This window comes from Sciurus vulgaris, assembly GCF_902686455.1.
Source record: "Sciurus vulgaris genome assembly, chromosome: 7".
Taxonomy (NCBI): domain Eukaryota; kingdom Metazoa; phylum Chordata; class Mammalia; order Rodentia; family Sciuridae; genus Sciurus; species Sciurus vulgaris.
The window spans coordinates 125,488,918-125,515,532 of NC_136467.1; the positions used below are offsets into that span (position 1 = coordinate 125,488,918).

General features: G+C 42.5%; 2 protein-coding genes and 3 pseudogenes across 9 annotated transcripts in view; all 5 read left to right on the top strand.

The window, feature by feature from the left end:
- The window catches only part of LOC306665769 (class I histocompatibility antigen, Gogo-B*0103 alpha chain-like), a gene marked incomplete at its 5' end in the record, with an annotated part of 67,364 nt that overhangs the window by 37,487 nt on the left and 3,262 nt on the right, over positions 1 to 26,615 (top strand). The window lies entirely within an intron of this gene.
- The window catches only part of LOC306666198 (patr class I histocompatibility antigen, A-126 alpha chain-like), a 29,243-nt gene continuing 3,262 nt past the window's right edge, over positions 635 to 26,615 (top strand). Inside the window, exons 1-6 of one of the 5 annotated variants that reach the window (XR_013765231.1) lie at positions 635 to 790; positions 1,099 to 1,368; positions 1,590 to 1,865; positions 2,418 to 2,693; positions 2,793 to 3,265; positions 4,040 to 4,680. Coding sequence is in view for 4 of the 5 variants with exons in the window: in XM_079148142.1 (XP_079004268.1) it covers positions 727 to 790; positions 1,099 to 1,368; positions 1,590 to 1,865; positions 2,418 to 2,693; positions 2,793 to 2,914 (1,008 nt within the window). In the remaining variant the exon portion in view is untranslated. Of the gene's footprint in view, positions 791 to 1,098; positions 1,369 to 1,589; positions 1,866 to 2,417; positions 2,694 to 2,792; positions 4,681 to 26,132; positions 26,247 to 26,615 lie in introns of those variants that run through there. The other 4 variants (XM_079148141.1, XM_079148142.1, XM_079148144.1 and 1 more) reach the window with 4 other exon arrangements.
- On the top strand, positions 11,690 to 13,126 carry LOC306666956 (serine/threonine-protein kinase 38-like; annotated as a pseudogene). Its single transcript has one exon. The product of its transcript is annotated as a serine/threonine-protein kinase 38-like (transcript).
- On the top strand, positions 15,604 to 18,307 carry LOC306666201 (ras-related protein Rab-6A-like; annotated as a pseudogene). Its single transcript has one exon. The product of its transcript is annotated as a ras-related protein Rab-6A-like (transcript).
- LOC306666957 (saoe class I histocompatibility antigen, A alpha chain-like) lies at positions 23,968 to 25,983 on the top strand (annotated as a pseudogene). The gene is made up of 4 exons (XR_013766710.1): positions 23,968 to 24,112; positions 24,368 to 24,636; positions 24,937 to 25,216; positions 25,770 to 25,983. The product of XR_013766710.1 is annotated as a saoe class I histocompatibility antigen, A alpha chain-like (transcript).

The window sequence follows — 26,615 nt, forward strand, 5'->3', positions numbered from 1 at the left end:
GGGGTGTAATTGCAATGCTGTTTTAATTTGGGTATGAAGGGACCCAAATCATTTCTTTACAGATTAGATTCCTGACCACACAGGGATTAGCAATTTGTGCTGGCCACTGCAGCTAATAAACAATAAGGAACCTGTTCTCTAAGGGAACCCATGTAGTGCTTGCATGCACGACTTTTCCAGGTTTAAAGAGAAAACTCCATCCTCTCCATTGCATTCCCAGGCCAGCTCATTCTCTGGCATCATATTTCTTGGAAGTGACCTTTGTTCTAGAGGAGTCCAAGAGGATAGTTTGGGAGTAGGAGTACACTCAGGGAGACAATCCAGGAAAAGAAGAGGAAATGGGACTGAGCCCAGCCTGGGTGTTTCCCGGGGTTTCCCCAGTCTCTGGGCCAGGACATAGGGAGATAATTGATAAAGAGGGCTCTGTGCAGAAGGAGAGGACTGGGGAAAAATCCCAGATCCTGCACTCGACTCTCAGGCCCGAGGGTAGTGTCTGGAAAGAGGAAGCCATGCATTAAGAATGCACCATTTCCCCGGAGTTTCACTCCTTGCTGCCCCAAACTGTGCCAGGTCATTCTGCCTGGACACTAGTGACGCAGCCCCAGTTCTCGTTCCCATTGCATGTCGGGTTTCTAGAGGAGCCAATCAGCCTCGCCGGGGTTTCAAGCTGGAAAATACCTAAAACTGACCAAGACTGATTCTTCCTTAAACCCCAAGGGTACAGGCATGGAGCCTCGAACCCTGTTCCTGCTCCTCTCGGGGGTCCTGGCCCTTAGCGAGACGTGGGCTGGTGAGTGCAGGTCGGGAGGAAAACCACCTCCACCAGGGTGGAGAGGGGGGACCATTAGGCAGAAAAGCAGGACCTGGAGTAGTTGTGTCACCGTCGCCACCCGCCCAGCCCCTACCTCATCTCAGTCACTCTCGGTCCTTATTCCGAGTTTCACGCTCCCTCCTTTCCATCTACGTCTTGGCCTTCCAGTCCCGTGGTCTCTGTTGGGTCACACAAGTCCTAAGCTCCACCCCAACCCCATCGACCTGGACTCGTCATTCCGTGCCGGGAGGAGGGTCGCGCCGGGTCTCAGCCCTTCCCGCCCTTAGGTTCCCACTCCCTGAGATACTTCGACACCGCGATGTCCCGGCCCGGCCGCGGGGAGCCCCGCTTCATCTCCGTGGGCTACGTGGACGACACGCAGTTCGTTCGCTTCGACAGCGACGCCGAGACGCCGAGGATGGAGCCGCGGGTGCGGTGGATGAAGCAGTTGGGGCTGGACTATTGGGACCGGGAGACAAGGAAGGCCAAGGACGCTGCACAGGTTTACTGGGGCAGCTTGAACAACTTACGAGTTTATTACAACCAGAGCGAGGGAGGTGAGTACCCCCTGCCCGGGTCGGACGCGAAGGGATCTTCACGGACGGGTCCAAGTGGCCCTGGGTACCCTAGCTAGAGTTCACACCGAGGCTGCGGGACCCGCGGAGACCCTGGAGCCGGGAATCATTAACCGGTTTTCAGTTTTAGTGGAAATCCTCCCGGGTTAGCCGGGCGGGGGGCGGGGCCTGGCGGACGGGGCTGACCGCGGGGGCGGGGCCAGGTTCTCACATCCTCCAGATCTCTTCTGGTTGCGACGTGGATGCAGACGGCCGCTTGCTCCGTGGGTACCGTCAGGATGCCTACGACGGCGCCGATTACATAGCCCTGAACGAGGATCTGCGCTCCTGGACTGCGGCGGACGCGGTGTCTCAGGCCACCCGGCGCAAGTGGGAGGCGGCTGGTGCCTCGGAGCCATGGAGGGCCTACCTGGAGGGCCCTTGCGTGGAGTGGCTCCGCAAATACCTGGAGAACGGGAAGGAGACGTTGCTGCGCACAGGTGCAAGGGATCTCAGGGAACCTCTCCATCTGTCCTGGGGCTGGGACTGACATCTCCAGCTGAGCCGAAGAAAATGGGATCATTTCCATAGTACTGCCACTCTCTTGCGTTCAAACCTGGAAGAGTGATCCTGGATTTTATATCCAACACTAGAGAGTAAATCGCTGGAGCCTCGCTCTCCTCTGAGGACACTTAAGAATCTGTCTCAGAATGAAAGGAGAGAAGATCCCCAAAATATCTGAGCAGCGGTTCCCTTTGACTCTTCCAGGCCTGTTCTCTACCTTACACTCAGTGACTTTGGAGGTCTGACTGCAGTTATTTTGAGTCTCTTAGTCCCTACCCAGTCAGGCGCCAGTAGTTCTTTTTCTTTCCCTTAAAGATCTGGAGTCTCCTACCATGGGTTGGCTCACCCTGAGTCTAGTACAATCGAATGAATAGATTATTCCAGATACCTGTGACTGGGTCAGTGTCCATTCATTAAGATCACATGAATAAGACTGGCATAGCCCACAGAGAATGTGAAGTGCTTGAATTTTGGACTTTACCCTTCAGACCTCCCGAAGACACATGTGACTCACTACCCCAGACCTGAAGGAGCTGTCACCCTGAGGTGCTGGGCCTTGGGCTTCTACCCCAAGGAGATCACCCTGACCTGGCAGAGGGATGGGGAAGACCACACCCAGGACATGGAACTTGTGGAGACCAGGCCTGCAGGGGATGGAACCTTCCAGAAGTGGGCAGCTGTGGTGGTGCCTTCTGGGGAGGAGTGGAGATACACATGCCATGTGCACCATGAGGGGCTGCCTGAGCCCCTCACCCTGAGATGGGGTAAGGAGGGAATGGGGGCACAGAGCCACTTGTCAGTGAAAGCAGGAACTGTTCTCTGCAGGGTCAGGGATCTGCACCTCACTTTCCTTCTGTTTCCAGAGCCACCTCCTCAGTTCATCATCCCCATTATGGGAACCTTCACTGGCCTGGCTGTCCTTGGAGTTGTGGCGGTGGTTTTGATGAGGATAAAAATGAACTGCAGAAGGGAAGAGGAGTTGTGAGTTTTCTTGTTTTAAGCCCCATGGAGAAGCGTGTGCTACCTCACTAATGGGAATCACCATCCACACACATACACGTGCTCATCTAGCAGGGGCCCCTGATTCCCAGCAGTTAGAGATCAAAGGGGGAATATCCCTGCTGAGGACAGATGTCCAGTTGATTCAGTCCTTGCACATTTCTTTTCCTTGAGCCTGTTGATCCTTTTCTGTCTCTACAGTCACAGTTCAGGTAACTTCCCTGGGGTCCAGGTTTAGGGGATTCCTTTAGGTCCTCATGGCCCTGTCTCATAGGTCCTCTCACCGGTTGTTTTCTTCTCATAGGTAGAAAAAGAGTGAGCTATACTCAGACTCCAAGTAAGTAGAGTGAAGGGATGATCCTTGGGATTGAGTAATCAGCAGCCCATGGGGCAGCTCACTCATACTTTCTATGGGCTCTGCTATATTTGTGTCATAGTTTGGATCTGAAATGTCTCTCACAGGCTCATATGTCAAAGACTTGGTCCCCATTAGGACTTTTGGGAAGTGATCAGATCATGAGGACTCTGATCCTGTGAGTGGATTCATTCATTGATGGGTTCATAATTGACTGGACTATTGAGAGATGATGGAAACTGTAGGAGGCAGTGTGTAGGCAGATGGTATGTAGGCAGATGGTATACTGATGGTATGTCCTTGTCCCTATCCCTAATCCCTTCCCCCCATCTCTCTCCCCCTGTCTGTTTCCCGACTGCCATGAGATGAGTAGCCTCCTCCACCATACGCTCCTTCCACTATGATGATAAGCCCAGAAACACTGGAGCCAGTGGATCATGGACTGAAACCTCTGAAACTTTGAGCCAAGATAAATGTTTTCTTCTTTCAGTTTTCTTAGATATTTTGTCATGGCAATGAAAAGCTAACATCTTTTCTGCCCCAGGTAGTGACAATGCCCAGGGCTCTGAATTGTCTCTCATGGCTTGTAAAAATGACAACCTGGAGGGTCTGAAGTACAAGAGGGGGTGGGGCAGAGAGGACAGGACTGGGTATAGGAAATTTATGAATTTGGACCTTTTGATTGATTGATGCTGTCAGCATGCTGTCACTTGTAACAACTGCCCTGAATTTGTGCATGATTCTTTTGTTCTGTAGCATGAGACAGCTGCCTTGTCTGGGACTGAGCGACATAAGACTGGTTCAAGCCTCCCCTTTGTGACTTGAAGAACCCTGGCTCTCTTTCTGCAGAAGTGTTTGAATATGTTCACAATGTTACTGGCATAATGTGAGGAGGTGGGGAGACCAGCACATTCCTGCCTACCAGTGTGAAGAGCAATGACAGAGAATGGGAGAGCAGTGACTGAGATTGGGGCTCTCTGATGACCTCATGACTGTGGCTGCCTGGTGCCCAGGAATGTATCTATGCAAGGGCATAGAATGCCTAGCTGTTGTGGTAAAGCCCTGCATGAGGAGGCTCTGTGGAAGAGTCCTATCAGCTTCAACCTTGATCTCAGGCACATAGCTTCCAGGATAGAGGAATTTTTATGCTAGACAACTACAGTGTTTCACCAGCTCTACTACTCCTGAGCCTGCCCGATTAACAGTAACTTTAAACAATGGACCTTCTTGAGCACTACACCAAAGCTCCTAACATTGCACATTGCAACCATGGTTTGCAACTGAGGAAAACTGCATAGATGTTTCTAGTTTTTGTAACTTTCTGAGTGCAAAGAATAATGCTTGCATAGTCTTTAACCTGATAATGAGACACATATAAATAAAGGTTGCTGTTCTAACTCTTTAGATCTGCTCTTCATCAGAGAGCAGTGCTTCACCTGATCTCAGCAACTAATCTTCACAATCTGCATGTGTGAGTCTTTATCTTCTAATCCCTGTGAGATTGGCCGAGCTGGTCATGACACACCAGGATCCCTTCCACAATCAATCTTCTTTAGCAAAGGCAGGGCTGGGTTTTCTCCATTCCTGTCTCAACATCATGGTGCATGGAACTACAGCTTCTTACTTTTGTACTAAAATAAGAATGTGAGCATAAATTTATTTTTTCAAATTCTTATATTGCCAAATGCAGTGGCGCACACCTGTAATCCCAGCTGCTTGGGAGGCTGAGATAGGAAGATCTCAAGTTCAAAGCCAGCCTCAGCAACTTAGTGAGGCCCTAAGCAACTTATATAAATTATATATATAAATATGCTGTAAATAAATTATAAAAATGTCTGAGGATGTGGCTCAATGGTTGAAGGCCCTTGGGTTCAATCCCCAGTACCAAAGAAAGTCTTTTTTTATTGATTTTTAATTTTATTTTTTGATTTTTAATACATTGTAGTTGTATATGATAGTGTGATTCATTTTGACATAGTCATACTGCATATAAATGCAGTTTTCTCCATTTCAATCCCCTTGAAACTATCCCCTTCTCTCCCATCCTCCTTCTCCCCGACTTTCTTTCTGCTCTATTGGTTTTCCTTCCGTTAATTTATTTCTTTTTTAATTGGTGCATTATGATTAATTTATGATTATATATATAAAATTGGAATACATTGTGATATGACATGCACATAGCATAATTTGGTCAACTTTATTCCCCAGTTTTTCCTCTTTCCCTTCTCTGCTTCCTCCTTTGTGGTCCTCTGTCTTACTCTACTGCTCTTTTCTATTTTTGATGAGATCTCTCTCTTTTTTTATTCCTTTTTCTCTTTAGCTTCTGCATATGAGAGAAACATTTGGCCTTTGGCTTTCTGAGTCTGGCTTATTTCACTTAGCATGATGTTCTTCAGTTCCATCCACTTACCAGCAAATGACATAATTTCATTCTTCTTTATGACTGAGTGGGACTTCATTGTGTATGTATACCATATTTTCTTTATCCATTCCTTTACTGATGGGTACCTAGGCTGGTTCCATAACATGGCTATTGTGTATTGTGCTGCTGTAAACATTGGTATGCAAGTATCACTGTAGTATGTTGATTTTGTTTCTTTTGGATAAACACCAAAGAGCGGGATAGCTGGGTCATATGGTGGTTCCATTCCTAGCCTTTTAAGGAATCTCCATACTGCTTTCCAAGCATTAGTTGGGGGAACAGATAGCATCTTTAACAAATGGTGCTGGGAAAATATGGAAAGTCATATATAGAAGAATGAAATATATTCCTGCATTTCACCCTGCACAAAAATCAACTTACCATAGTTCAAAGGAATTAGACCAGAAACAATTGAAACTTGCTAGCAGAAAAACACATGGGCAACATTCTGACACATTTGTATGGGTACTGACTTCTTTAATAAGATTCCTAAAGCTCAAGAAATAAAAACAAGAATCAATAATGGAATAGTAGTAAATTAAAAAGCTTTGCACAACAAAGGAAACAAGTATGAAGACAGAGCCTACAGAATGGGAGAAAATCTTTGCCCAGCTCCTCTTTTGACAGGGGATTAATAACTAGAACATAAAAAGAACTAAAAAATATTAACACTAAAAAACCTAATAACCACTCAAATCAATGAACAAAGATCTATAGACATTACTCAAAAGAAAAATGCAAATGACCAACAAATATATGAAAAAAATGTTCAACATTCTTAGCAATCAGGGAGATGCAAAATCAGAACTATATTGATACTTCATCTCACCCCAGGCAGAATAGTCATCAAGAATAATGAGTTGGGCATGGTGGCATATACCTGTAATCCCAACAGCTCGGGAGGCTGAGGCTCAGAAGAATTGGAGTGCAAAGCCACCTCAGCAACTTAGTGAGACCATAAGCAAACTCAGTGAAACCCTGTCTTTAAATAAAATACAGAAAAAGGACTAGGGGTGCGGCTGTGGTAAAGCTTAGCATAGAGAATATCTCTCTTGCTGCTCTTTGAAATGATTCCCCAAGCCCATTTTTTACTTCTTAGAGCAAATAATGAAATCCAAATTTTCAAACTTTCATGTGAAGTAATATATCATATTGGGAGCTAATTAATTTTTGGGAAGGCCACAGGGACCAGGCTTAAGGCTATATAGCCAAGAACAGAAACTATAATCTCACCCTAAGTCAGATCCCATGTAGGATCAATGTCCTTACTGCTGGTACAGATGCCGCTGATCACACCACAGATACTCCAATGCTGAACAAAGGATTGCTGTGACTGGGACTGCTGTCACTGCTGATGCTGGAACTAGGCATCGCTACTTCCACTTGAGCCACCATCCCAAATGTGTCTGCCCAACCCAGCCTCTCTGTCATCATGTCCTGGTCAGAATCCAGCATGAGGTCATCCTACTGGTGGAGCTGAAGTCTCATGTAGTCTCCCACTGCAATAATGCTTGGGAAGATGAGTTCTTCCTTTATGGAGGAGAGGTGGTTTCTGACTCTTACCAAGACTAAAGTGTGGAATTACTCTAACTTAGGAGGAGATTCTGGTGTCAGGGCTGAGGGATGGAGAAAGAATGGAACCATTTTAATTCTTGGAACAGGGATTAGAGACTAGAACTTTATCTGTTGTTTGTAGACTCTCATGTTTGGATGATTAATAAGTGACTAATACTTGAAATTTTCTCACTTGAAAGTGTATCACTAGATCCAGTTTTGGTCTATAACAGTTTATATTTGAGACAATTGAAGTGTCTTTGTGGGATGATGGAATTGTTAGTGAAAACATCTCATGCTTGTAGCCTCTTACTAGTAGTGTTAAAACAGATTCTGTACTCTTCAGAGAATCTGCATGTATACTGATGTTTTCTAGGGGTATTTGTATTTTCTTGTGCACAAAACTGTTTCTAGGGAGAGAACCTCTAGAAAAACATTGATCAGTTTTTCATCTTTGAGTCCTGCAAAGAACTTAAAACAAATCCGAGTCTTCCAGTTTAGATATGGTACTACTGTCAGTCTGGACCATGGACTAGGTGGTAGCAACTTTTTTTTAGCAGGTCTGAGAACATGAAGTAAATCCCATATTTTACTCTTCTTTTGTTCTGGAACAAGATAAGTTTGAGGTTATGTTCTTACTCTCTGAATTTGTGTAAGATGGCAAGGGGATTTTTTTCCCCTCTATTTAACCAATTATGTGATTCTCTAACATCAACTGGGAGTCCTGCCATCGAATCCTTACACTACCTTGTGTTAATGTCCACTCTACAAGTTTAAGGGCTCATCCTACATTTCACATGCCATAGCAAGCATGGGGCCCCCAGGTTACCTACACTTCTGTTTCCAGCTGGTATAAGGTTGGAGGTTCTGCAGTCTCTCCCTTAAGTTTTGATTATTTCCTAGAAAGCCTAACAGGACTCAGGAAAATGCTGTTTTATTATTACAGTTTATATAAAGGGCACAAACAAGCAGCCAGATAAAGAGGTATGCAGATAAGATCTAGAAGGGTCCCAAGTGCATAAGTCTCTGTTCCCATGGTTTTGGGGTATGCCATTCTCCCAGCACGTTTGTGATCAGCAATAAGAAGCTCTCCAAACACTGTTGTTTAGGTGTCTGTTCTAGTCAAGGATTTGAACAATTGAATGAAATCCAGTAATAATGAGGAGAGCATTCTGCTTTACTCAAACTACAAGTTGAACTTTAATCTCATCCATGAAACCCCTCTGGTAAACATAAGAATAATGATTTACCAAATAGCCAGGCACCATGGCCCAGCCAAGTTGATATATATAAAGTTAATTTACCAAATTTCCCAGTATAAGAATATTCTAAGGAAATTTGCATTTGAATAATTTAAGCAAGGGACAAACAACTACTTGGAGAATTTATAAAAAATAAAATAAACAAAAAACCCCAAGCCAGTTCTATTCTAATAACCTGTATTTGCTCACCAAAGAAGAGAATGTGAAAAGCAGCAGAGAAAGAAAATTTCTCATAGGAAAAATCACAAGATGACAGCAGCCTTTGTACTGGAGACAAAGCAAATAGAACACTGATCAGCAACATGTTTGAAATACTGAAATAAAATGCTGTAAATCTTTAATTCTATTTCCAGCAAAAGTATCTTTCAAAAATGAAGGTATTTCAGGGGGTGAAAGAATCATAATGAGCAAATGGTCTGCACTGTAATGTGTGTCTTTCAGGTCAAGAGAAAATCATACTAGATAGAAAAATGCATGGATAGATACATAAGATTCTCTTATTATTTGAAATCTTTTTTTTTTTTTTTTTTTTTTTTGGCAGTGCTGGGGATTGAACCCCAGGCTTTGTGCTTCTGAGGCAAGCACTCTACTGAGCTATTCCCCCAGCCCCCTTAAAATCTTTTTTTTTTTAAAAGACAATTTCTTCTTTTCTTTTTTTCTTACTGGGGATTGAATCCAGGGGTGCTTCTAACACATGAACCACTGAACCACGTCCCCTAGCCCTTTTTATGTTTTGAGACAGGGTCTTGCTAAGTTGCTAAGGACCTTGCTAAGTTGCTGATTGAGATCCTCCTGCTTCAGCCTCCCATGCCAATTGAGATTATAGGCAATATGCTACTGTGTCCAGCAAGAGACAATTTCTTGATTTCACCAAGCATAGTGGTTGTAGAGTACTCCAACAACTCATTCCTCTGTCCAGTAGTATAAAGCAGCTATTAACTTATGAACTTGAAATGTACTAAAAATCTTATAACAGGGTAACAGGGTGGGGCTGTAGTGCAGAGTGCTTGCACTGGGACACTGAGCAGCAGAGTGCTTGCCTAATGTGTGAGGTACTGGGTTCGATCCTTAACACCACATAAAAATAAAACAACAACAACAACAACAAAAATAAGGCATTCTGTCCATCCACAACTACAAAAAAGATCTACAATCATTAGGAGAGTGCTTAATGCATGAAGAAGCTCCTAAATTTGGTAGGAAAGCATTGTGGCATTTTACTTATACACTTGACAACCCCCACCCTTCTACCAGCTCTGAGTCCCACAGTACTGGCACAGTTTTCTAATATCAGAGGAGTTACATGGACTTTGTTTCTCTGAAAAAATATGGTTGTGTGTATTTGATTGTGATGGTTCCCTGAGGTTTTGGCTCAGAGGCTTGTCTTCATTTCATTCTCCACCTGGCTCAAATTTTATTAGTGCTGGAGTGGTCTCCACAGCAATGTTCATCAAAAGCATTTAAAGCTACTAGTTACAGCTGCGTGGGGTAAGGAATAACAGATGGGGCAAGCAGCAGACAGACTGAAAAGCCTAGGAAGGTAATGGCTGGAGAAGGAAGTGAATGAGGGAGTAAGGGCTCTGGAAAGCTCCCACATACACTGAGAAAATACAGAAGGCCACATGTACACACCGGGCTAAATACGTGCTGAAAAATACTGGGAAGACCTCTGGCTGATCTTTGTGGCTTTTTGGAAGCAGGCAATGAGAGTTAAGGCAGAGTTGTTAAGCATTGAGAAGTCAGAGCCCAAACTTGAAAGTCTAGGGGGGTATTATTTTTTTTTTGCGCCAGCTATTTAAGAACACTTCTGTCAAACCAATTAACAGACCACAAAGCTAATGGAATAGAGACTTTAGTGACCAGATATGACAAGGAAGGGCCTTCAAAAAGTTGTGTAGAGGGGCAGGGGTTATAGCTCAGTGTGTAGAGTGCTTGCCTAGCATGTGTGAGGGTCAGTCCTCAGCACCACATAAAAAATAAATAAGTAAATAGAGGTTGGCTCCATTACAGCTAAAAAAAAAAAGTTGTGTAAAAGTCACTTAGCAAAGGAACAACTATAATCTGTAACAACACCGATAATAAAAGGAGAGGGAGGAATCTGATTTCCAGAGTTATCACATTACAGTATTCAAAATGTCCGGTTTTCAAAAAAAATATGAGGTATACAAAGAAACAAGTAAGAAGCCCATTCAGAAGAAAAATAAATAACAGACACTGCTTCTGAGGAAACCTGGTCATTGGACTTGTGAGACAAGACTTTTAAATCAATAATCTCCAGTATGCTGAAGGAGCTAAAGGAAACCATGTATAAATAACTAAAAGATATTGACTAAATTGTATTGTATATCATGTGCATGAACAAATATATAATAAAAATCCCACTTTTATGTATAATTATAATGTACCAATAAAAATATAGGGAAAAAACTAAAGGAAACTAGAAGAACATTATGGTTCTTCTATATGGTTTGAATGTCTGTAACCTGTCCAAATTCACAGATTAAAGCCCAATCCCTGATGTGATAGTAGTAAGAATGAGACCTTTAAGAGGTGAGGCCATGACCTGGTGGCTTGGTATAAGGGTAAAGGTGAGCAAATAAAGAGGCAGACACAGAGGATGGCGTACAATAATAATGGCTGTCGTGGTGGGTAGCCAGTTTGTTTATCATATATTCCAGTGTTATATCAGGTTACATTAGGGTAGTTAACTTTGCGCATATGAAGATCATATAACTGTTTGCTTCTCAGGGTCCACTACTACCAATGTTTTTATAATAAGATACTGTCTCCATGGCTCAAGGAGGGAGGAAGTTGCAGAATGTTCCTAAGCCAGGGAAAATGGGGGGCCTTTTTTTTCTGGGGTGCTGGAGATTGAACCCAGGGCCTTGTGTTTGAAGTACTCTATCAACTGAGCCATGTCCCCAGTCCTAGAGGGCCTTATCACTTGAGAAGTGTGCTCACTCAAGGACATACACTCCTTTGTACTTTTCATGACCTGAACCTCTAAGCTGGCCCCTCTGTGCTGCCATCTTTTCCAGCAGTTCTGGGGCTTTTCCTATTGTCCTTTATATGGCAAACTGCTCACCACCCCTATCTCAGAGTCTTGGTGTGCCCCCTCCCCTTCCTCTGACCAGTTGGTTGCTGTGCCACGAGGCTTCTCCTGTTTGCATGGCAGACGGCTGGCCCAGTGGGCATCTGTGGCTGTCCACTGCCAGCCCAACCTCCCCAGGGCTCTGCCATGGCAAGACAGGTTCAACACCTTACTCGTCCATGAGTAATCACATAAAGGAAAGAGTGACAATGATCAAAGTGACAGTGGAGAATTTTTATAGCAACTTTATGGCTCACATGAAGAATGAGAAATGAGACAAAAGATGTTAGAAGAAGTGATGAGAGAGGAAGGTCCAAAGATGAAAAGACTCGGACATCAGTTACATGCTCAGAGAAGACAGAGTTTCTTTGTTTTGAGAGAACAAGACTGGAGTTGGAATATTTAGAGTCTTTAAAAGTCATAGGCAGAGGAACATTTGGCGAGGGGTGGCTTGTTCAGAAGGAAATATGCAGGGCATGTATATGCAGTGAAAATCCTCCATAAAGCAGATATGCTTGAAAAACAGCAGGCTGCCACATTCGTACCAGAGCATTGACATTCTAGTGGAGGCAGACAGTTCTGGGTTGTGAAAATGTTTTATGGTTTTCAGGATTAGCTAAACTTGTACACAATCATGGAGTTCTGGCATAGAGGGGACATGATGACCTTGTTGATGAAAAAAGACACCCTGACAAAGAGGAAAGTTTTATATAGCAAGAAACAGTATTAGCCATAGACTCTATTCACCAACTTGGATTCATCCACAGAGACATCAAACCAGACAATCTTCTCTTGGACATCAAGGGCCATGTGAAATTTTCTGACTTTGTCCTTTGCACAGGACTGAAAAAAGCACATAGGATAGAATTTATAGCAATCTGAAACCAAATCACTGAACCTAGTGATTTCCGTTTCCAGAGCGGGAACTACAAAGGAAAGCAGAAATGTGAAAAATAGCAAATGTCAGCTAGCCTTCTCACAGCAGGCACTCCTGTCTACATTGCTCCCGAGGTGTTCATGCATACAGGGTACAACAAACTCTGTGATTGGTGGTTGCTTGGGGTGATTATGATGCTGATGGGCTACCATCTTTCTGTTCTGAGACCCCTCAAGAGACATATAAGAAGGTGACTTTTCCTCCCAAAAGTTCCCATCTCTGAGAAAGCCAAGGATCTAATTTGAGATTCTCTGTGAAGTGGGAACATAGAATTGGAGCCTCTGGAGTTGAGGAAATTCAAATAATTCTTTCTTTGAAAGGTATTGACGGGAACATATCAGGGAGAGAACCTGCTGCAACTATCTGTGTGAAATCAAAAGTATTGATGATACCTCAAAATGATCACCTCAAGCTTGATGAGTTTCCAGAATCTCTTATTCTTAAGCCAACAGTAGCCACAAGTAATCATTTGGAGACTGACTACAAGAACAAAGACTGAGGTCTTCATCAATTACACATGCAGTACTTTGAGGGAGTGACTGCAAGGGACAAGGGTGGTGATACCTTCTTACATTGAAAAACAGCAAAACAGGACCCTATGTCACGGAATCCTGAGTGGAGCAGAGTTCTTTTGTACATCCGAGTTTCCTATTACACTTTTTGGAAAGAGCTTTCAAGAAGTTTTATGGAAACCCATCAATATGTCATAGTAAAGTTTCTGAAATGTGATAGTAAGTGGATTTTCTTTCATAATGCATCTGAAAACTGGAGAACAATGACAGCCATTTCTACTACATTGACCACAAACATGTCTTGCTTCTTTAGAAACATGGTGAACCAATTTGATAGATGTTCTAAAGAGAATTTGTATTTTCCTGAATTCATCAGAATGAAGGGGAAAAAAACAGCCATCATCCAACATTATTGAGATTTTAATTTACACTCAATAAATATCAGGCAATTCCTGTGATATGGGTGACACACTATCTGCCAAACCCACCAAGTATTTTCTTTTTTCTGTACAGCCAAATATCTGTAGTACTAAGAAAATAAAGCAGTTATGACAGTCTCAGCAGCTAACATCGCTGAAGGAAATGAACCACCATCTCCCTGGACAGCGATATGTAGTTTCTCTCCAAACTTGTCCTCAAACAAGTGGCTTTTCACAGCCTCCATTCATGGTGCACTTTATGGTACTAGGATAAGACCCTCAGACCCACTGATTATCTCCCTTCTCCCCCATCTAAGACTCGTACTGTTCCTCTGAATGTCGATGGGGAACACCAGCTTGATCTGTTGTTTCTCTTTAGAGGCCCAAAAAGCCATTGGGTGTTGCCAAGCAATTCTCGATCAGGTGGAAAACCCTCACATTCTCTTCAGGCTGTATTAGAAATCCCTAAGATGGATGTTGCCATGAACCAGCAATACCTGCAAGTTGCTGCCAGCAGGAACTCAGTGTATTCTGGGAGCACAGCAAGGAGAGCGCTTAGTTCTTGGCTAAGGTTCTGCTCCTGCGAAGTCTGCTAGAACCTCCTTGGAATTGCCTTGGAAGTGGTGAAGATAGATACCAGCTAAATGGAGAGGCACAGCCAGCTGAAAAGTCCTTGTAAGGTTCACGCCTCAATCCCTGGTTCTATCGTTTTGTCCTTCTCTCTTGTATTTTCTCTCTCCCAACGTTTAAGTAGCCATTTTGCCTATGAATCATGATTACAAAATTTTCCTTTGCAGATGCCTTTCTGCGGGATACTCCACCTGCAAAGGGTTTTCCTGCAGCTCAGGCTGACTGGTCCTCTCCACTGTGGCATTCTCTCACAAGAGACAGGAGTGCAGGAGTGACATAGTTCTATGTGCTGGGAAGTGGCAGGAGGTGGCTTGTTTTAGGGGAAAAATGTCCACATTTTAATTTTTAACACTCTAAATAAACTGCTTGAAAACAATCAGACAAACAAAAAAGAGGTGTGGCATGGAGGGTAGAGCCCTCATGGATGGTATTAGGGCCCCTTATAGATGGGGTTTGAGGCTGAAGGTCCTTTCTCTCCGCCCTTCTGCTTTCTGCCATGTGAGGATGAGCCTGGCTCCTATTCACAGGATACTATGGTCCAGGTGCATCTTGTAATCAAATCACCAAACTTGACAATGCCCTGGTATTGGACTTTGCAGTCTCCAGAACTGAGAGCCAATACACTTACATTCATATAAACTATTCAATCTAAAATTGGTATGTGGTATTTATTCTGTTATAGCAGTGCAAAACAGACTAAGACAATAATGAACCAAACAGAACTATGGATAAAGAGATGGAAAATGGTAATAAAAAAGCCAGATAGCAATTACTGAGTAGAAATGTATAGTAACTGAAATATACTATGCACTTGAGGGGCTCAACAGCAACCATGAACAAGCAGAAGAAAGAATCAGTAAACCTGAAGATGAGTCATTTGAAATTATCAAGTCTGAGTGTCAAAAAAGAAAGAAAAAAACTATACAGGAAATTGAATGGCGTCTCAGGAACTTACAGGTATACCACCACCTGAAGAAAATCATCTAGTCTAAGGAAAAAAAAAAAAAAAAAAAAAGGAAGGACGTAAATGGATAGGACCTTGTGAAACTTCTGGACACCATCCAAGTGCACTAACACATGCTTAAAACAGGCAACTCCAAAGGAGAAGAGAGATAGGAAGAGGCAGTAAGAACATTTAAAAAGAAATAACATGTTAAAGCCCTATTTGATAAGAGACATTGAAACTACTCATTTCAAGAAACTCAATGAACTCCAAGATGATAAATTCAAAAAGATCCTCACTAAGAAACAAGCCATCCAACTGTTGAAAGAGAGAATAACACGGAGCAGCAAGTGAGAACAAACTCATCACATAACAACGAGTCCTCATGAACTCAGTTTCTCATCAGCAACCATAGAAGCAGATAGGCAATGGTATGACTAAGTGCTGAAAATACAGCTGTCAACTGCAAATTCTATTCCCAATAAACAATCCTTCAAAAATGAATACAGGCTCGTCCAGCGCGGTGCCAGAGGCTCGCGCACTCAGCAGTTGAAAAACATCCTTGATCACCAGATTCATGTATGACGGTTTTGACAAGACCTATCAGGCAACAATTGGCATTGACTTTTTATCAAAAACCATGTACTTCGAGGATGGAACAATCAGGCTGCAGCTGTGGGATACTGCGAGTCAGGAACGTTTCCGTAGCCTCATTCCCAGTTACAGCCGTGATTCTGCTGCAGCTGTAGTAGTTTACGATATCACAAACGTTAATTCATTCCAGCAAACTACAAATGGATTTGAAGATGTCAGAACAGAAAGAGGAAGTGATGTTATCATGCTAGTAGGAAATAAAACAGATCTTGCTGACAAGAGGCCAGTGTCAATTGAGGAAGGAGAGAGGAAAGCCAAAGAGCTGAATGTTATGTTCATTGAAACCAGTGCGAAAGCAGGATACAATGTAAAGTAGCTTTTCCATCATGTAGCGGCAGCTTTGCCTGAATGGAAAGCACACAGGACAGAAGCAGAGAAGACATGATTGACATAAAACTGGAAAAGCCTCAGGAACAACCAGTCAGTGAAGGAGGCTGTTCCTGCTAATCCCTCATGGCATCTTCAACCCTTCTCCAGAAGCTCACTGCTTTGGCTCCCATACTCTTTCATTGACTGCAGTGTGAATATTGGCTTGAACCTTTTCCCTTCAGTAATAACGTATTGCAATTCATCATTGCTGCCTGTCTCATGGAGATGATCTATTAGCTTCACAAGCACAAAAAAAGTCAGTGTCTTCATTATTTATATTTCACAAAAAGCCAAAAGATTCCAGCATATTCCAGTGATAACCTTAAAGATCAGATACATTTTCTTAACATTTTTCTTTTTTTAATGTTATGATAATGTACTTTACAATGATGGAAATCTCAACAATATGAGCATGGCTTGGTTAAGGAGCAGTATGTTCTCAGCAGCATTTACCTACCTACTTGATCTCTCCCTGCTTTTCTCATCTCTTTCTTATCTGCAGTCCCTATTCTTACCCTCCCACAAAACAAACAAGATGAGGCAACACAGCAAACCCACTGGAATTATCCTTCAGTTTTACAGATAGCCACTTGCTCTAGGCCAAGATGTTCAAAATTATTCTTGAGCACTGATGTGAATGAGCTTTTTTGAGGTCATTTAGTTATCATGGTAGGCTGTGCTTGAATGAGGAAAGGGTTCTGATGTATCTTCAAAATGAGTCCTAATGAACATACTGAGTACTTACAAGTAGATGAACAGAAAATCTATTTCTGACCAAGACAAATGACCCTTTCACATGTACTTTATTAGACTCTGGGAGAAAAAAAGTGACCAAGTGTTTCAGGACAGGTTTTTAATGTTTAATTATTTATGGTAAAATCATACAATTTCAATTAGCTCTTTCTCCAAGGTTTTTTAAAATTGTTGATATAGTTATTGTTTGTTTTTTAAAGAAAATCAAAAGCACCACCCCTTTTAAGCATAGATTTTGCTTGGAGTTTTTCTTTTTAAAAATGCTGTGCAGGCAAGGCATTATGAAAATCAAATTCCTTTAAGAAACAGTGAAAGAATTTAAATTTGATGACATGGTCAAAATTATAACAAATAGAAATAATGATATCCTAAGCTTACCAACAAAAGAGCCTTGCAGAATAGCAAATACTATACTTTGAACATTTGAAGTCAAAATGAAAATGAAAATAATTTTCTTATAAGCCCCTGGAGGCAGATAAGAACATTGAAAAGGGAAAGAAGAGAATGGAAGTAAAAGTCAATGTGCAGATTTATGCCTTATTTTTTAGCATTTTTTAAAAATGTTGGGTCTTTCAGGCTGGCTTTGCTTTTTATTAGATTTGTATAGTTTGGTTAATTAACTAGTGATTTAGTTTTATATTTAAGCTACAATTAATCTTCTTTGGTGATATTTATTTCTTTGCCTTTTTTTTTTAAACTTTGAATTTTTAGATGTTTTGGTGAATCTTTTTAGAGCTTCATCACCATGGCAATATGCATTTCCCTTAAAACACTGCAAACAAATATACTAGGAGTGCACCCTTTTAATCTTTACTAGTTATTGTGAGATTGCTGTGTAAGGTAATAAACACAACTGTAAATACATTGTTTGCAGGGAGAAAATTTCTGAGTTAAAGCTCAGGAAAAGCCTGCTGAATTATGTTGTAAGCATTACTTAACACAGTATAAAGATGAAAAGACAACAAAAATAACTTCATACTTCCTCATCTTCTCATTGCTACAAAACCCTTAACTCAGAAAACCTTGCTCCCCTCTATTCCTCTTCCTCCTTCACTTGTCACTTATTGTCACCTTGTACTATTCAGAGAGCACTTGGATTATGGATCTAAATAGAGAAATGTTTTCAGATAATCATTAGCCCACATACCTGTAACTTACACTCAAACATGGGATGGAGTTGTAAAGTGCTTTTATAATACAATATTATTGTTAAAAGCAAGGATTGACTCTTTTGTTTTATTTTGATATGGCATGTCCTGAAATAAATGTCAGTTCAATATGGCAGATGGGTCATATTCTTTATTTGGAAGGAGTTGTGATTTCTGAAATGTCTTCCTACATTGTTGCATTTGATTCTTTTTATGTATCCTTAAGAAAGTAACCAGTATGCTGCTTTTACTATTGGTCTTTTTATTTGGCTTGGGGTTCTTTAACTGAAGCAGTGAAGTGTGTTCATAGTATAGGCTTTTTTTTTTTTTTTAATAAACACCATTTTGCTGCCAAAAATATATAAATAAAACACTGCAGAAAACAAACAAACAAAAAAATGAAAATACAGGACTGGGGCTATAGCTCAGTGGTAGAGTGCTTGCCTAGCATGTGTGAGGCATCACATTAAAAAACAAATAAATAAAACAAAAGAATTCTGTCTAAACACAACTACAAAAAAATTTAAAAAATGAAAATACAGATTTTTAGTTTTAAAAGATGAAAAGAGATCTGGAGTTTCAGTATGAATGTACTGAGCTTTAACTTTACATACTTGTTAAGATGATAACATGTGTTATGTGCATTTTACCCCAATGAAAAAGTTAAAATAAGTGAAAGAGAAATTAAGACATTCCCAACCATTAAAAACTGAGAGCATTTATTGCTAATTTACCTACCTTAGAAGAAATACTAAAGTGAGTCATTTGGGCTGAACTGAAAAGGAATTTGACAGTTATTCATGGGCATTCAAAAAATAACATTAGTCAAGGTGTCAAGACCATTCAGTGGGGGAAAGAATAACCTCTTCAGCAAATGGTGTGGGGAGAACTGGATATCCACATGCTAAAGAATGAGGTTGAGCTGAATGTGGTGGTGCATATCTATAATCCCAGCTACTGAGAAGCCTGAGGCAGGAGGATTGCAAGTTTGAAGACAGCAATTTTGTGAGATTCTTTCTCTGAATAAAAATCAAAAAGGACTGGAAATGTAGCTCAGTGGTTGAGCCCCTGGGTTCAGTACCCAGTACTGCAGAACAAAACAAAACACCAAAAACAAAAGCATAAAACAAAAAAAAAGGAATGTAGTTGAAAGTCCACAGCACATAAAAAAATTAACTCAAAATGGATTAAAGACTCTAGTGTAAGCACTAATACCATAATATTCTTAGAAGAAAATAGAATTTATTTTAATTAACCTCTTTATTTGCCAATCCTTGAGCAAATACTGCACTCTTTTAATTACTATAGTGCTACAGTAACAGTTGCTATCTGGTAGTTCAGGTTCTCCAATTTTGTTCTTTTCCATGGTAGATGTGATTATTCTAGGTCCTTCAGATTTCCCAGGTACATTTTATATAGAGCATGTCAATCCTCTGGATAGAATCTGCTCAGGTTTTTATTGGAATTGTGTAATTTTGTAAATCATTTGTAGACAAATGGCAGCTTAGAAGAAATGAGTCTTCAAATCCATAATATGGAATAATATCATTTAGTTGATAGTAATACTTTATAATTTAGAGATTCTGTATATCTGTTTTAGAAATTATTTCTGGAATTTTATGTTTCTTTGTAGTATTGTGGATAATATTGTTGAAGGAATGTCAGCACTTCCTCATTGTTTATAAAACATGGAAATATTACTTTTTGTTTGCATCGACCTTGCTAAACTCACTTGTTATTTTTAGTAGTGTATTCATAGAGTTGGTTAGATTTCATGTTGTCTGTGAATACTTCCCATGTAATCCCTGTTTTTTCGGTTCATGTTGTTGATTTGGGGTCCACAATACAATGTAAAATAGAAATGGTGATATTGACTGAATGTGGTGGTTCATATTTGTAAATCTCAGCAACTCCAGAGCCTGAGGCAGGATTGCAAATTTCAGGCCAGCCTTAGTAATTTAGCCAGGCTGTAAGCAATTTAGAAAGACCCTGTCTCAAAATAAAAAATAAAAAGGACTGGGGATGTAACTTAGTGATAGTGTCCCTGGGTTCAATCCCCAGTACCAAAAAGAAAAAATAAATCTTTAAATTTTTAGTATGGCTAGTTACTCCTCCCTCTCTTTGTTCTTCATTTTCAAGGTTGTCCAGATTATCCTTATGTATTTATTTTCTCAGGTGAATTTTATAATGAATATGTCCTGCTTGAGAGATGAGAACTTGTTGGCATTTTATCAGGGTGTGTTATATTTGTAAATGCAGCCTATTACAACTTTGTATTTGTCTTCCTATCCAAGAATATCCCTCCACTTGTTCAGATACAACTTTGTAAAATTGTAATTTGTCAAATATGTGTTTTGAAGTTTTCCTTATATAGAATTTGTATACTCCTTATTAAGTTGTATTTCACTTTAAAATAATTTTGTTGTTCCCATTGTACAGGAAGTCATCTTTAAAAAAAAAAATTAACTTGTGGGCTGGGGATATAGCTCAGTGGTTCAGTGCTGGCTTAACATGAGTGAAACCCTCGATTTATTCCCAGCACTGACACTGGATATTCTTTCTGCTCCTCAGATTGCGTGATTTTTTGAGTTCCTTATGTATTCCCGACACTAAGCCCTTCTCAGGTGAATACTTTGCAATTTTTTTTCTCCTATCCTGCATGCTGTCTCATCACTCTGTTGATTGTTACATTTGCTGTTCAGAATCTTTTTATTTTGACATAATTTCTTGGTGGATGGTACTGGTGGCAGGACCAAGGTCAAATGAGACCCTTGCTGGGTCTCTAATTGGGACAGATTAGCCAGTCTCACCAGGGTAAAGGCCTACCCTCTCAAATAGCTTCTTCTTGTCTTGGACCCCACCAGAATGTTCTAACTTTCTGTCTGGACCCTACAGTTTCCGCAAAGGCTAGTTTGGTAGTTGGCTGCCAAACTGTTGTTGCTGGGGGCAGTAAAAGGGGACATCATATCCCATCATCTTCCTAATGTACTTTAATTAGGATTTGCATTTCTATTGCACCTGAATTTGGATTTGGTCTAAATTACTTTGAGATATTACACACATTGTCATTTAGTTTTAAGATTTAAGGAAAAATTCTGTGACTAAATGCCGGGGTCCAGCCCTAACAGGGGTTGGGAGTCCTAGGTGGACAGGAGGTGTCAGCGCGGTGGAGAAATAGCACACAGAGACCCAAGTGTTCTGAGGCTGAATCTGAATCTTTATTTTTCTGCCAGCCTTTTTATAGATATTTTTCCTTAGTAATGATTATATCATTTAATGGTTAGTTTAAAATAAGAAAAACCTTCAAAAGTACAATCTATGCTTCTTTTCAGAGTATACATTCTTTCTGTATGACAGTCCAGACCAAAACAACCTTATTTCCCAGCTACATTAAAACAACCTCTTCTCCCAGCTAAACTGAAACAAACTTGTCTTGCAGCTAAACTGAGGGCACCATGATTGGGCAGCCTTCAACCTTCAGTACAAACATGTCACTAGATTTTCTGAGAAACTACCCCCACCATGAACTCCAGTGTTTAACAGTGGAAAGTTTTTACTATTATTAAAGGGCAAAGAAATCAACTTACAGTATTTAGTCTATTGTATTTCATATAATGGTGGACTATAATCTTATTCTGGTTCTCAAAGAATTAGACTAAACATAGGAAAAGCACAAATTATATGTATGACTAATCTAAATATTTTTATTATGTAAAGCATCTCTAGAATCAACTATTAAAACTAGGAAAGCAACAAAGGCTAAACACTACATCCAACTCTGAGGAATGCCTCTTTATCCATCTATATTTAGAAATTATTATACCAAAGCAATCACAGGCTCCTTTTAACTTGAGCATAGCTAAAATTGTTTATTTTCATATATTTTATCTATGTATTACTGCTAAATTTTTATTGTGCACTATTTTGTGTCCCAATACAGTAAAACCTTCCCAATGTTTTTCCAATAAGTTTCTAATGACATATTGATTATTAATATTTAAAAGCAACTGTACATGGAGTCATGCCATGCCTATGGCCCCCAAGAGGGAGGACGATCAACAGAACCGTGTCAAGTGTTGAGTGTTCTACTCCAACAGAACCGTGTCAAATGTTGGAGTGGCAGGAAATAGATGCGGCAACTAAGTAGTTGCAAAGTATTTCATTAACATTCACAACCATCTCTTTATTTGAATTTTGATTTCCAACTGTGATCCACAAAACCAAGCCACAGGCCATTTGAGGCAAAATCATAGATGCCCTGTGATAACATCTATAAGCACAAAAGGACAGGAAGCATACCTCAACAGATTCAGAGAAGTCTTTATTCATTCGAGGATTCGGGCACCTTTGGGCTTATTTTCTGGATGGGAGAATGGCCATCAGTTACAGAGGGGATTTTGGTTTTATAGGGTAGGATAAGGATGATGTAATCATGAATGTGCAGTTTTGACCGTCAGGGACTAGTTGTACAGGTTAAAACTTTAGAAGGGTAGTTGTGAAAAGATTGAAACTCATTATTGTCTGGGGAGATAAGAATTTAGACCCCGGGGGGTGGGGGGATGAGTACTCAAATCTTGCCCATTGGTATTTGCTGTACCTCCATTTAGGACTAATTTGCCATGGGGGAAGGTCAAGGTTTAGGGCTCAGCATTCAGTATCTGCCCTTTTCCCCCAGGGCTCATTGTTCCTTGGCTAGTTTTCCCTCCCTCCTTTCTAGACACCCTCTCTCCATTTTTCTTCAAGGGCTATGTTGCAGGAATATTATTTTCCATAATCCTTCAACATCTGCTTGTAACTAACTGCACATGGTGGTTTGGTCCACTGCCACCTTACAGTGTCAATGAGTGAAGAGGCGGAGTGACAGAGAAAGAAAGAACAAACTGGCATTGTCAGAAGATGGTTGGCTTTTGCCTTCAATGACCACCTTACACCTTTCCCTAAGAGAGAGTTTTTATATGATTTTTGAAGGGAAGACGTGCAGGGCCCAGATAGGTGCCTCAGTTTTCAGTGGTTTGAAAAACAGACTTTTCTGGAATGTGGACTGTATACATCTTGTCTCTTTCACATTGATCTCTTTCAGGTTGGTAAGAGTTGCAGTCCAGTGGATCTAAAGAAGATATAAATGTTAACTAAAATGACTTGTATCTGATTTTTTTGTGGTTAGTGTTTCTGGCAAGTACTCTTCCAGGTGTGATTTTTTTCCCCCCATAACTTGGAACTAGGAAGTGTTTGATAAGGGAGATTTGTGCATCCCTAGCTAACTTTAGTGTGCAGTTAATCTATAAAAGATAGCCTTCAGTGGGCAGAGTATCTTTCCTAATGTTTGGTTTTCTATTTTTCATTTTATTATTTTATATGATGCAATTAAACTTTAATACAATCTGATTTGTTATTTTTTCTTTGAATGCCTACTATCTTAGTGTCCACTATAAACCATGCCTGGCTCTATATGCTGGGTATACATCTGTGACTGAAACAGCCCTAAGCCTGTGTGTTCCTGGGCCTCGGGTTCTAGAAGTTTGTCCAGAGTGAGATGGAGCCACTGGAGCATTTTAAATGAAAAAATGGCACAACCTGACTCACATTTGCAGGATGGCTGACAGAGGTGAGAATAGTCTCGGGAGGTGAGTGAGGGGACAGTTTAGAGCCCCAGTTCAATAGAAGAGGGGTGGTGGGGCCTAAGGGGGATACCAGGACCTGAGGATGAGAGAGACCAGAAAGCAGGGCTGGAGAAGTAGGAGGTGAGGAAAATAAGTACGGCAAAGAATTTTTTAAAGTGGAATTCTCAGATTTTCAGAATGTTTTCTAGATTTTTAACGACTACCTAGCTAAGGCGGGGTGTGGGGAGGAAGCCAAATTCTGGGAATTTCCCACCTCCCGGAGTGTCACTTCCTTCTCTCTCAACCCGAGTCAGGTTCTTCTGCCTGGACACTCATGACGCAAGCCCAGTTCTCACTCTGACACCAGTGTTTCTAGAGAAGCCAATCAGCATCGTCGCTGCAATTCCCAGGTGACAATATCCGAAAGCACTTTCAGAACCTCAGATTCTCCCCGACCACGGGGTGTGAATCATGAAGCCCAGAACCCTGTTCCTGCTGCTCTTGGGACCTCTAGCCCCGACCCAAACCTGGGCGAGTGAGTACGGGGTGGGCCTCTGTGGGTGGGATCTAGGGGACCGCCCGGAGGGGTCGCAGGACGGCATTTCTACCTTGTGAAGCCTGAACTTTTCCTCCATCTCGGACTCGCCCTGTCCTGACCTACATCACCGACCAAACCCTCCTGCTGCCCGCTTTCGGTTTCCCCGCGCCCCCTTCTCTCACTACGGGCCCATCAACCAGGGCCCGCGGTCCCGCGCCGGGAGGGGTTCGCACCGCTGCTCTCTGTCCCTAGGGTCCCACTCCCTGCGTTATTTTCACACCGCCGTTTTCCGACCTGGTCGCGAAGAGGCTTTTTATATCTCGGTGGGCTACGTTGACGACACCCTGTTTCTGCGCTTCGACAGCAACGCCCCGAATCCGAGGTGGAGGCCGCGGGCTCCGTGGATGGAGCATGAGGGGCCAGCGTTTTGGGAAGCGCAAACCCAAATTGCTGAGGCCCATGAGCAAAATTGCGCTCGAATCTTCGCTCCACCCTCAGCTACTACAACCAGAGCGAGGACGGTAAGTGACCCCGGGCCGGGTGGCCGGTGACGAATGCCCCCATCTCTTTAGATGGGCCACGCTCGACCCAAGAGTCCCAGACTGAGTCTCATTTCCAGGTCCCCAGACACCCCCTTGGACCCTCGACTCAGAAACCCTTGGGGGTTCGCTGGGGTTTCATTCTTCATTTAAGCGGAAAAAGTCTTCGATCACCCCCGCTTTGTGCCCCACCCCCCAACCCGTGTGCGGACGGAGTTAAGCGCTGGGTATAAAAGCCCGAGCTTTAACTCCCTTAACTCCCGGGGACAGGGATGGGGTCAGGCTCTCACACCTTCCAGTGGAGTTCTGGCTGTGACCTTGGACCAGATGGAAGCTTCCTACGCGGAATATGAAGAGTTTGCCTACGACGGTGCGGATTACATCTCCCTGAATGAGGACCTGCGCTCCTGGACCGCGTGGGTCAAGGCTGCTAGGATCACCCAGCACACAAATGGGAGGATTCAGGGGATGCAGAGCATTACAGGGCCTACCTACAGGAGGAGTGCTTGGAGTGGCTCCGCAGATTCCTGGAGAAAGGAAAGGAGAAGTTGGCTGCATACAGGTACCAGGATATGAGGGGAAGGCCCGACAATATTTTTGGAAAAAAATGAAATCGTTAACAGTACCAGAGGGCCTTCCCTCCTCTCAAGACAATTGAGGGATTAAGTCTCTCTTGGAATGAGAGAGGGAGAAGATCTCTGGAAAAACTTAATAGCACATTGCTTTGACCCTGACAAACAGCCTTGGGTACCCACTGGGTGACTTTCTTTCTCAGGCCTTTTTCTCAACTCCACATCTAAACGGTTTTGAGGTCTGACTCCAACTTTGTGAGTCTCTGGGCTTCCATTCAGGTCAGAACCTGCAGTCCCTCTCAGAGACCTGGAGCATCTTTCCCTGGACAATCTGATTCTAGAACTTTCCAAGGAAAAGGCAATTATCTCAGAAACTTGAGTCCAGGCTGGTGTCTGGGTTTTGCTTTCCCTCCTCACTTCTATACTTAAGATGGTCTCATGGAGCACTGGCTCATGGGAGGTGATGTAAAATGTCTTAGTTTTCTAATTCTTCCTTTCAGATCCCCCCTAAAACAACTGTGGCCCACCATCTCAACCCTGAAGGAGATGTTACCCTGAGGTGCTGGGCCTTGGGCTTCTACCCAAGGAGATCACTCTGACCTGGCAGAGGGATGGGGAGGACCAGACCCAGGACATGGAGCTTGTGGAGACCAGGCCTGCAGGGGATGGAACCTTCCAGAAGTGGGCAGCTGTGGTGGTGCCTGCTGGAGAAGAACAGAGATACACGTGCCATGTGCATCATGAGGGGCTGGCCTGAGCCCCTGACCCTGAGATGGGGTAAGGAGGGGGTGAGGGCACAGAAACCTGTTTGCAGGAAAGCAGGAGCTTCTTCTGGAGACCCTCAGGAGGGTCAGGGCTAAGAGCTGGGGGTCAGGGTCCCTCACCCACCTTCCCTTCCCTTCCCAGAGTCACCTTCTCAGTTCACCATCCTTGTCAAGGGAATTGTTGCTGGCCTGGTTCTCCTTGTAACTGTGGTCACTGGAGCTATGGTGGCTGCAGCGAGGCAGAGGAGGAAAGCAGGTAGGGAAATGGTGGGGTCTGAGTATTCTTGTTCCAGGCCCTGGTAGAAGAGAGCTCTGCCTCATCAGTGGGAAGCACCATCCACACACACTTGCTGACACTTACTCTATTGTAAAGCACAAGGAAAATACAGGACAAAATGATCACCATAATGGCTATCATGATGAGGAGCTGATTCTCAGCAGTCAGAGGGCAAAAGGGTAGGTCCCTGCTGGGGACGGACCTCCAGGAGGGTGGTTGGTTAAGTGCCTGCTCATCTCCTTTCCTCATGCCTCTTGGTCCTTCCTAAAATTTGCAGTCACAGTTCAGGAACCTTCCCTGGGATCCAGGCCTAGGGCATAGCCCTGCCTCCTCCCTGGCCACACAGAG